This window comes from Miniopterus schreibersii, assembly GCF_964146895.1.
Source record: "Miniopterus schreibersii genome assembly, chromosome: 8".
Classification (NCBI taxonomy): Eukaryota; Metazoa; Chordata; class Mammalia; order Chiroptera; family Miniopteridae; genus Miniopterus; species Miniopterus schreibersii.
The window spans coordinates 28,351,020-28,366,592 of NC_138109.1; the positions used below are offsets into that span (position 1 = coordinate 28,351,020).

A 15,573-nucleotide genomic window follows, 5' to 3' on the forward strand; every position below is an offset into this window, starting at 1 on the left:
AATTTATATTTGGTTTTTACCACAGCAGGGCTGAGGGAGCCTCTTGTGGAAGAAGCATACCTCTGAGCACCACCACACACTCAATATTAGATTTTATGGCTTCACACACAAAAAGATAGAGTACCTGGTCTACTCTGCATGGATTTCATTGGAAGAGGGTACGCCAGAAGGGACAAATGGTTAAGGCTGCTCTTGGAAACAGAACTTGTTGAAGGAGAGTTGTTTTTGAAACTAGGAAATAAAAAATATAAGAAGACAATGAAGTGAAAAAACATGATTAACTTCCTTGTTTACACCGGGGAGGGGAAGCGAGAGGTGTCACAATCTTAGCAAGGGGTTGATAGTTTCCTTTCTGGAGCCTGTACATAGTCTCTTTTATCACCAACAGTCCACTTGCAGGGCCTGTGGGGTCTTAATTTATTATGCATGCAATCATTTGATGAAAACTTCAGAGGGCAGGGTTCCACAACCAAGCAGGTGCCTGGCTCACCTTCTTCCCTTAGCCTAAGAATTCTTCTCAGCTATTAAAACCCATCTCAAAAGTCTCCGTCCCTTTGAATGAGTTAAGCTTTGTTAAAGACTGTTAGGCACTATGCAAATAGATGGGATTACCGCACTGAAGTAGAAGTTAGTGCTCCCTCCTCTGCTCCCAAACACCTTGCTGGAAACTCTATTAGAGCACTGATTTTACGTGGCCTTGAGGTCTTCCCAATGTTCTGAAAGGCCAGGACTGTTCACCTCTGCATTTACTGTAAGTCAGACATATACCAGCCATCAGAAAACATGCACTGAAATGAAAATGATAGAAAATGATACACATAGTAGGTGTTAGGTATAGTGCATATTAGGGTATAGTGCCCTTTAAGTACCGAGTGTACACACTGAAAGAACTTTGGGTGCACCTTTGCCCTGTAGACAACACAGTTTTATGAATTCCCTGATAAACTTCCTCTCAAAAAGAGCACAGTGATGCAAAAGGTTTTTATCTTTTTAGCAAGAAGCCTGGTCCTTGCCAAACATCTAATTAGTGGTTTGCCTGGGATTCAAACTTAATGCTGCCCTTTCAAGTCCAGGCCATTTCTAATCTATAGTAGTTTTCTCTACATGCTGGAGTGATTTCTATTTTCTTGTTTGTATTTTTCAGTATTCTACAAATTGTATACAGTGAAATTTATTACTTTTTATGCTATTATAATTTCAGTCATCTTTTATTTTTCAATAAAATACACAATGTTTCTCCAATGCACATTGGAATTTAGAATTTAACTATACATTTAAAAAAATATCTAGATTTCTCTGTATTGAAATTCAACATTTGGTGAAGAAAAAAACATTTCAGGAGTATTGGTGCCTTGAAGATATTTTTATAATCTTGAAAAACAACAAACACTACTTTAATTTTTATCTTTTTAAATGTTATTTTTTTAAAAGGAAAAACATTGTAAAAACAAAACGATGCATTCAACACTCAAGCCTGAGAGACACCAGTTTAAATCCTGGCTATCTGCATGAGCTTTGGTGAGTTGCTTAGTTTCTCTGAGTATCAGTGTTTTAATATACAAAATGAGGTCACAGTAAGACCTGGGCTGCTTATATCACAAGGCTGTTGTGAGGATCAAATAAGAACATAGAAATGAAGGTACTGCTGACTTATTCATTACACACATATTGTATTTACTGAGCACCTACTAATTGTCCAGTACTAGACAGTTGAGACTACAAGAGAAGACATAGTCTTTGACTTTATGGCATTTAAATCCCCTGACATGTAAAACAATTTCAATACTGTGGGACAAGTGCTATGACAGGGAGTACCAGGTGTGTGGAGAAAAGAGGCATCTAACTCAGTCTGGTAACTACAGGAAGGGACAGCTAACTGGCACCTGAAGGATGAGTGGAAACTGGCCAGGGTGGGGACTGGGGAGAGAGGCAGAGGAAGAGCATGTGCTAAGGTCTGAAGGACAGGCAGCATGGCCGGTTAGAGCCACTGTAAATCGTTCAGGCTAGCTGTAGCAGAGAGCTAGATTTTGCTGGCTAACAGTTTGGCTAACTCAGCTCATGCTTCTCTCCCAACCACTCAAGACTCCTTCTCAGGATCTAGGATTCGCTCCTCTTTCCATTCTGTAGGGCTTATTTCCCTCAGTCACAAGAGCTTTCTAAAGAAGGAATAGTGGTAAGAGCAAGCTGATGAGTATAATGATCAGTTCACCTGTTTTCTCAGTCATCAGCTGGCTGAGGGCCCCCAAACAAATGGAAATGGAGAAAATGAAATGAAACTGAGGTGATGAAAGGAAGGGGAATGGACACTGTTAAGGAACGGGCCAAGACTAATGTGAGGCAGAGGAAGAGGCAATCAGGAAGAGCCTGGGGAGACGGAGCCCAGAGCATTTACTTCTCTGAAGCAGTATAACAGCAATTTAAGCAAACACTACTACTGTAAGTAGTAAGTAGTTATAGTATACACACACTTATATAGTGCTTACCATAGGCCAGGCAATGTTCTAAGCACTTTACAGATACCACATTTTACATACACTAACTTACATAATCTTCACAACTCTATGAGGTAAGTATAATTATTTTCACATTTTACAGATGAAGAAACTGAGGTACAAAGAGCTTAAGTAATTTTCCCATGGTCGCATAGCCAGTAAGTGGCAGAGCTAGGATTTAAATTTTGTTAGTCTAGTTTAGAATACAAAGGTTAAACTATTACACTATATTTATACATTAATGCTGAAAGGCAGAAGGGGGTAGCCAGTCAGTTAGCCAGATACCAACAAGAATGCTTTACTTAGAAACCTTAACACAGAGATTCCCTACTGGTGTGCTGTGAATGAGGTATTGATCCCCATAGCACACATAGAAAGTGATATCACTGAACAATATCGCTTTCTGTGTGTGCTATGTTGTCCAAAAGGTTGGTAAGCACTGCAAGAACATTATCACTCTAGCTTACTGCAAGAACATTATCACTATTTTATCATTATTGTATTAATCTGAAATCTAATTTATCTGAAGTTTCTTCTGGCTCTAAGATAGCTTTGTATTTTGTGTTTTGGCATATTATGTAGGAAGAGCTACAAACCAGTCCAACCACATTGTTTCACGGCAGTTCTTATATTAGCTACAAGGTTACATTTTTTTTCTGCCAGACCTATTAGTTGGCTGATTTGGTTTTACGTAGGGGACAAGGTCAAGGAAGGGGTCATTCAGACAGAAGCTAGTCAAATTTAATGCAAAATGGATGAGAGGAGCCACCTGTGAAATCAGCTCAAAGGAGTCTTTAAGTGTGATTCCAGGGACTAAGGTATTTCACAGGTTTTGCCCAAGAGTCCTATGTGTAGTAGGCTGGGCAGCATTACACAGACTGCAGTGTCTCACTCAACTATAGTAAAAGAAATCTAAGGCCCGCTAAGGTGCCAGCAGGGTGATGATTTACAACAGGCCTGAAACAGGGCTGGGAGAGTAAGATTCTCAGAGGCAAAAGGTCTAGATTCAGGCACATCTTCTTCCCCTGCTCTGATTCTGGGATCACAAGCAGCCTTCAGAGCTGTCACAGCATCTCCTGGTGGAAGGAATGACAAGAGAAATGGTAGGAGGGATAAAGAGTGTGTCTAAGAAATAGCAAGCAGGAAAATAGAATTACCATATGAACCAGCAATTCCACTTCTGGGTATTTATCCAAAGAAAACAAAAGCACTAACTTGGAAAGGTATATGGCATTAAAAAAAACACCACACCTCTTTGAGTGTGTAGCAGTGAAGAACACAGTGATTGCTAGTACAGATCAGTGCCACTGACTTGATTTGTGCTAAGGCACCAGCAGTTTTGCCCACTGTTGCTCTGTAACAACAGACAATATCTTGGTACTATTATGAAAATAGTTTTGACCTTGTAGATACTCTGACTTTTTAGGGCCCCCAAGGCTCACAGAGCACACTTGTGAACCACTGTTTCTCACAATGGGGAGAGACTGTGTACAACTGGATTGTGCTTTAGGGCCATCAAACTGGCTTTGATGTGCAGAACAAACTGGAGGCTAGAGAGGGACTGAAGGGTCAGTGAAGCTGCTGCAACAACCCAGAGGAAGGCAAGGAAGGCCTATAACTAAGGCAGGGATAGAAAAGAAGAGAAAGAAGCAGAACTGGTCCTACTGAACAACTGGAGATGGAGTCAAAGACTACTACCTTCCATGTGTAATCTCTCTATCTCCATTGCCTACTATGGAGCCAGGCACAGAGGAGGGCCTCAATATATGTTTATTAACCAATGTCACATAACCCCAAGAGCAGTAGGACCATCAAAGAAGGGGAGAATTCAGGAAGGAAAGCTTGTTGGGGATGGGGAGCCATGGAAGACTGTGTACTACCGAGAAGCTTCAGATGAAGGGTGACACAGCAGCAAAGCACAAAACATCACAGAACAGGTTAAGACCATTCTTACCCAGAACTCATCTGACCCAATCTCCAAATGAGGCATTGTTTATAACTTGCCAGGCATAAAACCTCAGGTTAGAGTGTTATACAGAACACTTCAAAATGTCATAGTATATGTCACATATATTATAAGCTTAAAAAACAAAACCTGAAAAGATACATCTCAAGTCATTTTAACAATGGTTACTTTGGGAGAATGAAATTGGGTGGGTATAGAATTTTATTTTTTATACTTTTGCTGTATTTTATTTTGTTTTGTTAAGATACAGTTGTTTTATAATTAAAAGTAAATAAATATATTTTACTTACTGCATGGTTTTTCTTATGAGCCTATCTGCCATTATATTCTGGTAGAAATGTGCTCCTCACTATTAAATAACTATCTTAGGCATGCCAGGCAGCCCAGCCAATCCTGGCTGCCTAACTGAATAATGAAATCTCTGACTAATTCCTTCCTCTGGAAATATATAATTTCAACCTAAAGCAATCTAAAAGTCTGAAATGTATATCCAACCTTACCTATAGGTTTGCCCAACTTTCAAAAACCAAATCCTCTATAAACTTGAAATTGCAAATAAAATAATGCTTCTGACAGGAGGTTGCTGTCATCCAGTCACAGAAAGTGTTTCAATGGTCTCTGCATGTACCAGACATTCTTCAGTTCTCCTCTGCTTCAGTTCAGCCTCTGCTTCATCATATCTGGCACAAAAATCTTCAAAAAGCAGAAGAAAAAAAAAAGGATATCAAAACGCTGACTTCTTTAAAAGAACCAAAGATAAAGATCAACCTAAGTATTCCCCAAACCTATGCATTATACCAGTAAGTAGATATACACAAGGCAATCACAGATTTCTCCAGTCTTTAAAATCAGACATCTGAGCATTTGAAAATGTTGAGATTAAACATTTGACAATTTAACAAGTGTCTGAGTAAAAGTTTTCGGATTCTGTTTCCACTGTGGAATTCTAGAACCAAAAAAGCATAACTGGACCTGAATGACAAGTATGGACACCTCTGTTTGCTGAGGAGTCTCATTTGGAAGGTAAAATCTGACACTTCTCTATTGTTCAAGTCTCACAGTAGGAGGCAACAGAGACAGAAAGATAAAGTAGATGCTGAGAGCAGCAGGTGGCATGAATGGGGGGGGGGTATGACAAATGCATAATTATTGCTAGTTTTCTATCTGATGACTTCATTTTCTGTGCACTGCTATTTTTAATCTCGTGGCTCTAGCTATGATGTGTCAAAGAAGATTTGTGAATTTCTCAACATGAATGTGTACTTCCCCTTTTCCCAATGGAAAAGGTCTGAAAATGCAGTTTAAATCTGAATTCTGGGAACCTTGTGCCAAAATTTCTAAAAAGGTTTTCTAACTGGAAGCCAGATGTGTTTCACCATTTCCTCAAATCACATGTCCCAAACTGAACTCATCCCCAACCCCACCCACTGCTTCCTTCCTCCTTTCCCTTCTTCTCTATCAGATTATATCATTCTGCCAGTCGCCCAGCAACAGAACCTTTAAGTCATCTCCAGTGTTTCTTTCTCTCCCAATCTCATAAGCTCCAAATAATCACACTGTAAGGCTTTCCCTCAACCTGTTATGTAGCTCTTTGAAGAACTGCACCTATTCTTTCTTCAGGGCCCACCACAAATTACTGAAAGTAGTCCCACAAATTACGGAAGCAGTCCCTGACTTTTTAAAATCTATTTCATCCAGCATTTAATCAAACCCAAAGCACACTATTAAAATACTTAGAGTTAGCTATACACATGCATATGTGGTTCTCCCAAGAGGCCATAAGCTCCTTAAAGACAAGGAGATATTTTTTTTCATCAATGTATTTCCAGCATCTAACACAGTATCTGGCACACACACACAAAAGGACTCTAATAAATATCTGAATGAATTACTTCATCCACAAAATATTTCTTTATTGTCCAATAGAGAATGTTAGCACATAGAATAATCCTTCCTATTTGTGCTTTTTATTCCTAAACAAATCTCTGTGCCCAATAAAACTATTTCCAGGGCCCAAAGAAGCTCAGGTTATACTCTCTTTCCTTGTGGCCACAACACTTCCAGAGAAAACCTTCAACTTCAACTCTTTGCCTTTAGTCTTGCCACAGTACTAAACTCCTTAGTCCCTTCCTTCTTGTTGCCTATTGTAGGGGTTGGCAAATTTGTTCTGTAAAGGGCCAGATAGTAACTATCTTAGGCTTTGTCAGATGGTCTGTTGCAACTATTCAATTTTGCCTTTGTAGAGAAAAAGCAGCCATAGACAACAGGTAAATGAATTATTGTGGTTATATTTCAATAAATTTTGGATACTGAAACTTAAATTTTCATATAATTTTCATTCCACAAAATATTAATCTTCTTTTGATATTCCCCCCCAACCACTTAATAATGTAAAATGCATTCTTACTTTGTGGTCTATATGAAAAGTGAGCCAGAAATGGCCTGTAGGCAAATTTGCCAACCCAGCTTATTTCCCCTCCTTACAACTCCATTCCTCTATACACACATGCACACAGACACACAGACACACACACACCCTGTTCCACTTCTAGTAGGTCTAAAGCAAAAACCATACTCAGAATTCCTTTATGGATTTTGTGTTATTCTGCTGTTTGGAGCCACTTTAGGGCTGGGAAGTAGGAAGCACGTGGGCTTTGGAGCCATTAGAGCCCAGATTCAGATTATGGCCTTATCATATACAAATGAAGTAGCCTTGGACATAATACTTAATCCCGCTATGTTTCACTCTCATCATCTATAAAATGGGGACAATAACATCTATATCACAGAGTTGCTGTGAGAATTAAATGAGCTAATAGAGCCCTAGCTGGTTTGGCTCAGTGGTTAGAGTGTCAGCCTGCAGACTGAAGGGTCTCACATTCAATTCCGGTCAAGGGCACAAACCTCAGTTGCAGGCACCAGCCCAGGCCCAGGTCGGGGTGTGTGCGAGAGGCAACCAATTGATGTGTCTCTCTCACATCAATGTTTCTCTCTCTCTCTCTTGCTTTCTCCCCCTTCCACTCTGAAAAAAAGCGATGGAAAAATATCCTCAAGTGAGGATTAAAAAAACAAAAAACAAAAAAAAAATGAGCTAATATATATTTAGTTCATGGCACAATGCCTGGCATATAGTAGATGCTCAGTAAATAGTAACTATTATTCAAACTTGGGATATGCTTGCCAGATCAGTTGTGGCCTTGGAAAGTATTCTGTAAACCACAACTGGGCAGCATGAGGGAATAAACTGTTAGTGAAGTACAAAGGCAAAAAAATCGAATTTGGAGGTTTTTAGATACATGATGCAGGTTCCAAGTACTTGGATAGTCATGATGTCCTCTGGCAACATTCCAAATTCCTTTGAGTCTCTTTTCCTTTTCAGCAAGAACTTCTGACTCTCACACTGCCTGCATCTCCTTAGCACTCCTTCCAAATACCCAGATGAGCCCTGGAATCCTCTCCTCATTCCTGTACTCTTCTTAGGGCTGGGGAAGGGTGAGCATGGCCAGACCAAATCTACACGGATTGGCCTGCCACTGGGTCTTATACAGGTCAGGCACCTTATTCTCTCAATTCTTCATAAATTTCCTGCTGTATAGGGAATTAAATTTCTCCAAAGCTTAGGAACTAGTTTTTCTACAGAAGTTTCAGAGCAAAAAAACTCAAACAAACAAAAAAGAAAGCATACACACAAAACTACAACAACCAAGTATACAAATAAGGGATCAATCTGTTATATCACTTTCAAGACAGAAAATATCAGTGGTGGACAGATAAGACTAAGGCTTGTGGGATCTCTGTCCTGGGTCTAAAAAGCCAGATTTGAGGCTGTCACTTCCTTTGCTCCAACACCTCCAATGGGTGTACACTGCTTCTGGAATCCCGGAATCCCAGAATCCTAGGCTCCTATGCTGTCACTCAGGGTCTCCACAAACTTGCCGCAGACCATCCATCCTGCATCATGTCTTACTACTCCTCTACAGAAGTTTTGACCTATAATCCAGGCAAGATAGACTGTTTCTACTGAACTGCCCTCAACAATGTCCAGCTTCCCACACTTGTGCATAAGTCAATCACCTATAACATTTTATTGCACATCTCCCCCTAGATTGTGAGCTAGGGACAGGGCAGAGACTACGTCTGATTCATTTCTGGGTCCCCTACACCTAGCATAAGGCCTGGCACTAGGCACTCAATAAATGTGAATAAATGAATGGAAACACCTGAAGTTATTCTTCCCTTAAACTGTTTTAGCAGACTAAGCACAGTCTGGGTTATTGCCAAGAAGCAGAAAAACCGAAGAGAAAGAAAAGAAGCATGACCAATGAGATCCAAGCAACGGAAAATAGGTTTTAAGAGTGAGGTAAAAGAAACCAGGACTGTTTAGCCTGCAGAAGAGAAGATGAGGCCTAACTCAATTCTGGCTTTAAGGACACAAACGGTTCTCATGAGAAAATCCTGACCTCATCCTCCCTTTATAATCAGAAGAAACTTTTCCATATTCATGGGAAATGGAACAAGAAGAAATGGCTTAAGTTAATGCCAGGGGGGTTTAAGAAGGAGAGAAAGAAAAACCAAATTAGGCACCACTTTTCCAGAGATATTGTTATTGTACTTTTTTGGCAAGTGAATTGGAGTGTCTTGCTTAGCACTTTTGTTGAAGGCTGTGCAAAAGGGAATACATACGCTGCTCTGTTCCTCTTTACTGTGGACAGAGGTGGGTAAAACACAAGTCAGGTAAGATTTTCTAATAAACCAAATACTTTTTATTGACCCTTTTCCTACAGGCACTTTCTTTCATGTCATGCTTTGCAATCCTGTGATGGGACAATCTAGTATTTCAAAGTTTCCCGATGGGGCAATAGAAAGAAAGAGAAGGCAATAGTGTCAGAGTAAGACAGTAGAGAAATACACTTTCTAGAAAAACTCTGTGCTAAGTGCTTAACATAAGTTATCTCAATCCTCATAACAACCCCACAAGATAGGTAATATCTGTGTCCTCAATCTTTGGATGAAGAAACAGAGACCCAGGAAGGTTAAATAACTTGCCCAAGTCACATACCTAGCAAGTGATAGAGCCAGGACTAAAACCCAGACAGTCTGACTCTATCTAGAGCCTATACACCTAACTACTGTCTCTCTAGAAGAAGGATGAGAGGCTAGAATTTAAACTCTAGTCTCTCTGAACCCAGGTTCATATTCTCAACTACTTCCTTACACTGCCCCAAGTCAGGAAGAGCAATGGAACACATGACATTAGCAAGAGAAGAGATCTCAGAAGTGAACCAAAATCCCCACCCCCCCAAATTACAGAAAAAGAAGCTGAGATTGAGGACTCACAGGTGATAATGAGCAGAACCAGGATTTGAATGCCAGCCTCTTGACTCCAAGTATAGTCTTCTTTCCTCCATTATAGATTCTTGTTGAATTTGAGGGTGAGAAAATGAAGGAACAGCATGTGCTAAATGGGCCCCTCCCTAGACACTTTTATAATGAACTGTTAATCTCACATTAGAACCTATGCCTGAACTACAAGGGTGCCAGAAGCCTCTATAAACCGATTCTAAGATCCTCCTAGCTAAGGATGGCAATACACTGATTTATGGTAGTATGGGAGCTGCCATAATGCTCACATATTAAACCAATCAAGCAGCCCGAGACCAGGCATTTTTCATAGTAGGTGAGTGGTTCACAGTTTAAGCCTGAAAGGAACTATTCCAACAGCCTCCTCATTGATGTACCCATTCTGGAACTTGGTTTGCTCCAGTCTAGCCTCCATTCAGCAGCCTCAGTAAACAGAGCCCTAGTCATGGCCTGCAAAGTCTTCAGCACAATGGAAGAAAGAATATGGGCCTTTGAATCTAATACTTGTAGGTGTGGATAGAACTCTGCCATTTACTAGCTACCTGATCTTGGGCAAGTTACTTTAATCTTCCTGAGGTCTTGTTTCTTCATCTTTAAATTGGGGATAAATAACCCTGTATTACAGTATTCTGGAGATTAACTAAATTACAGTGTGTAAAGCATCTAACATATTGCAAGCCACAAAGCAGAGCAGACTCTCGGTAAATGTTAGCATTCTTCTCCCCACTCCCTTCTCTACATTTTGGGCAGAAACCACCATTTCAGCTTATTTCCACTCCTCACCAACTCCATTCCGCTCCCATAACACACACACACACACACACACACACACACACACACACACACACACACACACGTTTATTTGCACCTCTAGGTCACTGCTCAAGCTGCTCCTTCTCTCAGGAATTAACTTCCTCCAAGGCCCAGTATAAATGTTCCACCTTTAGGAATTCTTCTCTAGACCTTCTTTGGTCCTTTTGGGATTGATTTCTCCTTCTTCCAAACTCCCACTTTGTTTACATTCTTTACTACATTTACCACAGTCAGTCTGATTTCAGTAATTTATGTACTTATCTATCTTCCTAACTACACTGAAGGGAGAAGGCTCTAAGAAGACAATTACTTATAGGAGGACAGGAAATGTGAGGTTTTCCTGTGTATATTTCTCAATACCAGGGTCTTGCACATAGCAAGACCTCAATATTTGTTTACTGAATTGAATCTTGCCATCCTTGACTAGAAATCTTTACAGAAAGATCCTAAACCGAGTTTACTCTAAAGCTCTACATTTACTGCCTGACTTGATAGACATGCAATTTTTAAAGTATACTAATGTTCCTAAACTAAGATCCACTAATACCCATGCCAGCTTGCTTCATTCCTTTAACCGTTCTTTTGACACACTCTGGACTCCTCTCAAGAATCCCTTTGGGATATAGGTAGACATTGCCAGGAGGATGTTGCTCATTCACAGAAGTAGGGTGATGTGGGATCAAGCTCTTTGGAGAACTGTTCCCCCCAAATGGTTAGGAGATGACTACCATTAAAACCATATTAAAAACCAGAGTTGTGGATCCTAAAGTAGATCTGAATGATTTCTACCTGCTTCCGTTTCCAAATCTATAAAATAGAGTTTTGAGATGCTACATATAAAGCACTTAAAACAGTATCTGCTATATAGTAAGCACTCAATAAATGTTAGATATATTAACAATGTAGTAGACTGGAAAAATAAAGAGCCAGGACTTTCATTTCTAGTACTATTTCCACCACTAACTGATTCCTTGTGCAATCTTGATCAAGTCTTTTTCCCTCTGGGCCTTACCCTATCTGTAAAAGTAAAGAGGTAGAACCAGATGGCTCCCATGTTCCTTCTACTTTCAACGATGTATATTTTTCTATGAACAGCAAAGAGCCTTCTGTTCCATATGCTGAAGCTGCTGGCAAGGAAAAATGTGAATGTGTAGCTGCTGGTTCCAAGATGGGAGGGGTCAAGGACAGGACAATTGATTAGTAAAACACCTGTGTGCTTTCCCCTTTGTGAACTATATCATACTCAGTGCAGATCCCTGAACGGAGCACCACCTCCCTTCCAACAAAACTCACAGAAAAGGCAAGACAAGTGCCTGAAAACAAGAGCAGCAATGAAGAAGCCTTTCTTGTGCAGAATACCTGCACTTTCTTGCCTTTGATGCCTGTAATTAGGGCATAATCAATGTACACAGGGTTTTCCTTAGGAACATCTTCTCTTAGAGGAAAAACATAACAGTCCACTCTGAACCTAAAAACTCATAAAACAAAAAACCAAAGCAAATAAATAAAAAATTTCACCTACTCATTCAACCACAAACACCGCAGAGGCCTACTATGTGCCATGCAGAGGAAGGATGAAACAGACACGGTCCTTTGCCACCAATATATTCAGAGTACATATGGGGTGATACACCCCAAGGCAGACAGTGAACAGCGCTAAATTGGAGCTGTGGCCTCTCCTACAGAAGATGGGAACAGGACAACTAATACAGCAGGGGGATCGGAGAAGCTTCACTGACAGGTCACATGAGACATGGGCCTTGAAAGATGAGAAGAGAGAACTCCAGAAGAGCGAATGCAAGCAAAGGAACATGTAGGGAGTGTTTGAGCAACAAAAAGTAGTTTGTTTTGACTGGGTCACAGGTTTGGGAAGACAAAGGGAAACAGGACAGGAGAGAGGTTTGGGAACAGATTATGGAGGAACTTGCCTATGAGGCTGAGGAGTCCAAACTCTACATAGTTGGCAAGGAAGTCCATCAACATTTCTGAGCAGATATAAAATGATGAGACCATTATCTCAGGAAAATCATATGGGTATCCATAAAGAGGATGCAAAAGGAATCAAGTTACTAGATTACTATGAGACCACATAACAGGAAATCACACGCACTTCAGAAGCATGTGCAGGAATCCAACAGCTCCTGTTCACAGAGCTTCTTTCTGCCATGGTCCAGCTTCATGCAATCTGACCTCAAGAGGTGCTCACTTGCCAGGCCCTCTAATCATCAAAATCTCCCAGAGCACTAGAGTAGCAGGCCTCCCAATCAAAGTCAAGGCCCAATTATCCTTCTGGATCACAGTAAGGGAAGAGCTGATGTGGAATAAGTTGGCACCAATCTTCAACCCTCCACTTTATATCACTTTCAGCCTAGCTCTCTTTAGAGGGGCTGAAGCTAAGGGCAGTGGGGTTGAAAGCACCTGGCCAATGGCTAAGGAGGCAGTGAGACAATATGCAGGGTGTCCCCCCAAAATGTATACACACTTATTATGCATTATAAATTCCATGGGTTAAATCTGAAAAGAAAGAAACATCAATTGAGCTATCAGCTGTTAAAGTATGTATATGTTTTTTAGGGACACCCTGTATATCAACTGTCCAGTATGGCACTTGGCACATGGGCAATGGTTAACCAGCATTAGTTCCCTTCCCATTCTACAAGGTCAATGCTACCTATAAATCCCCATGAGGTTCCAGGACCTAGGTCACCTCAACTCTCCCCACAGGGCCTCTCTAAAGTCCCCTAGCCCAAAATTACCTTGTTCATATAAATCACACCCATTTCATGACAGGTGTCATACTAGGTGACACATGTAATTCTATTCAACTTTCACAATGACCCTATTTTGCCCTTTTTATACAGGAGAAACTAAAGCCCAGAGAGGGGAAATGACTTGCCAGAAGACACACACATAGCAAGTGCAGAGGTGAGATCTGAACCCAGGACTGTCTGACTCAGAGCCAGGCACTTCCAACATTTCACTCCTGTCACCAGTGCTGACTCTGCTACTGAACTTCTGACAGGTAGCCTGGAAACTCCCTCCCTAAGGAGGGAGACTGCACCTGACACTATTCTTTCTCCTCTCTCCTCAGGGTACAGGGATCCGAACATGTCAAGAGCTTTTAAATGAAAACAGGTAACTTAAAAATAATGTAGTACAAAGATATTAGAAATTCCTCACGTGAAAAACTATTCATGATGTTTGGACTGCCTCAGCCTTGAACCCAGCGACGTAGCCTGGCAGGGACTCAGTCGCAAACTGGCCCCAGACTGAGCTCCGACCTAGGACACCTGTCACAACCCGAGCCCCGGACCTAGGCACAGGCCAAGTCCCGACTCGGGACACACGCTGTGCCCTGAGCTCGTCACAGACCGAGCCCTGGGGTGACCCGAAAGAAGCGTCCCCTTGGCTGACACCCGCAGCAGAATCGGGTCGTGACCTCGGACCGTTCTGAAGGCCCCGATTTCTCCGTCCCGGGGCACAGATTCACTCACAGACACCCTCCTCCGCAAATCCCATTTCACTTGTAGGGCTACCTCGCCGTCCCGTCTTCCTCTCAGCGGACTAACGCGGCACCGGTCGCGCGCTCCCAGACCTGCAGATGTCTCTGCTGAGAACGCGGAAGGGGCGGTACTAGACCCGAGGGGGCGGGCCCGACCTTAGAGCGCGCGGGGCCGGATTGCGCCTGCTCCCTGAGGGCTACGCCCAGGGAGGGGGGAGGGGCCAGCTTCCTAAACTGCGCAGGCGTGATAGAGAGGGGCGGGGAAATTACTGGGAAGGGGGTGGGGCTTAGCTCCCTCCACGCTTACTTCTCCGAGTGAAGGTCCGGAAGCCAGGGAAACGCCAGGAGGGAGGAGGCCAGGAAGCAGCAGGTGTAATTAACATCTACGGAGAGCTTCTGTATGCCCGGAAGGAATTTTTAAAATGTCTTTTACATATGGGGATATGCTGCCAGTCTTTTCTAAAATGAGAGCTAATTCTGTAAAATTTCTTAAAAGATTTGGGTGTCTATAATTTCACCATGAGAGTTTCTCCTTGAGTAAAGCATCTCCCCAGTAGTTCAAAATTCAAAGACTTAAAAGTTCATTTCTTGGAGAAAACCAACTGCAAATAAATTACTATTTCAACCAGCCCCTGGTCCTCTCCCAAGATGCAAGTGTGGTGATGTAATGAGAGTGCTGGAGTTTGATTCAGGTCCTGACTCAGTGTGTTTCCTCTGTTGTGAAATGGAAGTAAATATCCCTTCTCTGCCTGTCTCAGGATCGCTGTGAGAGTCTGGCGAGCAATGCTAGTTAAAGAGCCTCTTGGACTTCCTTCCCATCATCCATCTGAAAAACATTTGCTCCCTTTCTTTCTGAGCTCAGTCTTCCCATCTGTATGATGGAAGGAGGTCTGGAACACTAGAGAACATTCAGGGCTTTGCTAGATTTCCCAGTCTAGGTGAAGGCTGGAGAGGGGTTCTTCTCCCAAGCGTCTGTATTCAGTCACTTCCAGAACCCCTCAGTCCAACCTGAAGGCCCCTGTGTATCCTGCTCTTTCCCACAATCACCTTCTGGACCCATCCAAGCTTCATGTCCTCAGAGGCCTGTTCCCCTCTCTGTTTCCTGAATGTCTCAATAACTAGCTGCTCCTGAGCTACTCAGGCCTATGTTCCAATCCAGGTTCTCAAAATTGCTATGTCCCCCATATGGTACCCAAGTTCAGTTAACACCAGGAAAACAAAGCCTTCAACAGCTTAGGTAGAGCTCTCCCCTCTACCTAAGAAGGTGATAGCCTGGCTTCACCTTCCAAACTGTCTCCCTATCCCTAATACACTGCCTCTCCCAGGACTCTCTCATGCCAAGTTTTGCCCTGTAGATGGGGGAAGGGGGGGGGGCGTCTGTTCTCTCTTCTGTCTCCTCCTTCCTCTCTACCTCTGTCTAGTCTTCTCTAAGCATCCCT

General features: G+C 42.1%; 1 protein-coding gene across 11 annotated transcripts in view; it reads right to left on the bottom strand.

Moving 5' to 3' along the window:
* MKNK1 (MAPK interacting serine/threonine kinase 1) overlaps positions 1-14,308 on the bottom strand; it is a 38,922-nt gene extending 24,614 nt beyond the window's left edge. For 3 of the 11 annotated variants that reach the window (XM_081145084.1, XM_081145076.1, XM_081145077.1), the window contains exons 1-3: positions 14,169-14,302; positions 4,959-5,151; positions 125-231 (exon numbers count right to left, since the gene is read on the bottom strand). In XM_081145084.1, coding sequence (XP_081001210.1) covers positions 125-149 — 25 coding nt within the window. In that variant the 5' untranslated portion in view covers positions 150-231; positions 4,959-5,151; positions 14,169-14,302. Of the gene's footprint in view, positions 1-124; positions 232-4,958; positions 5,152-14,126 lie in introns of all 11 variants that reach the window. The other 8 variants (XM_081145083.1, XM_081145078.1, XM_081145081.1 and 5 more) reach the window with 6 other exon arrangements.
* Positions 14,309-15,573: the final 1,265 nt, after the last annotated feature.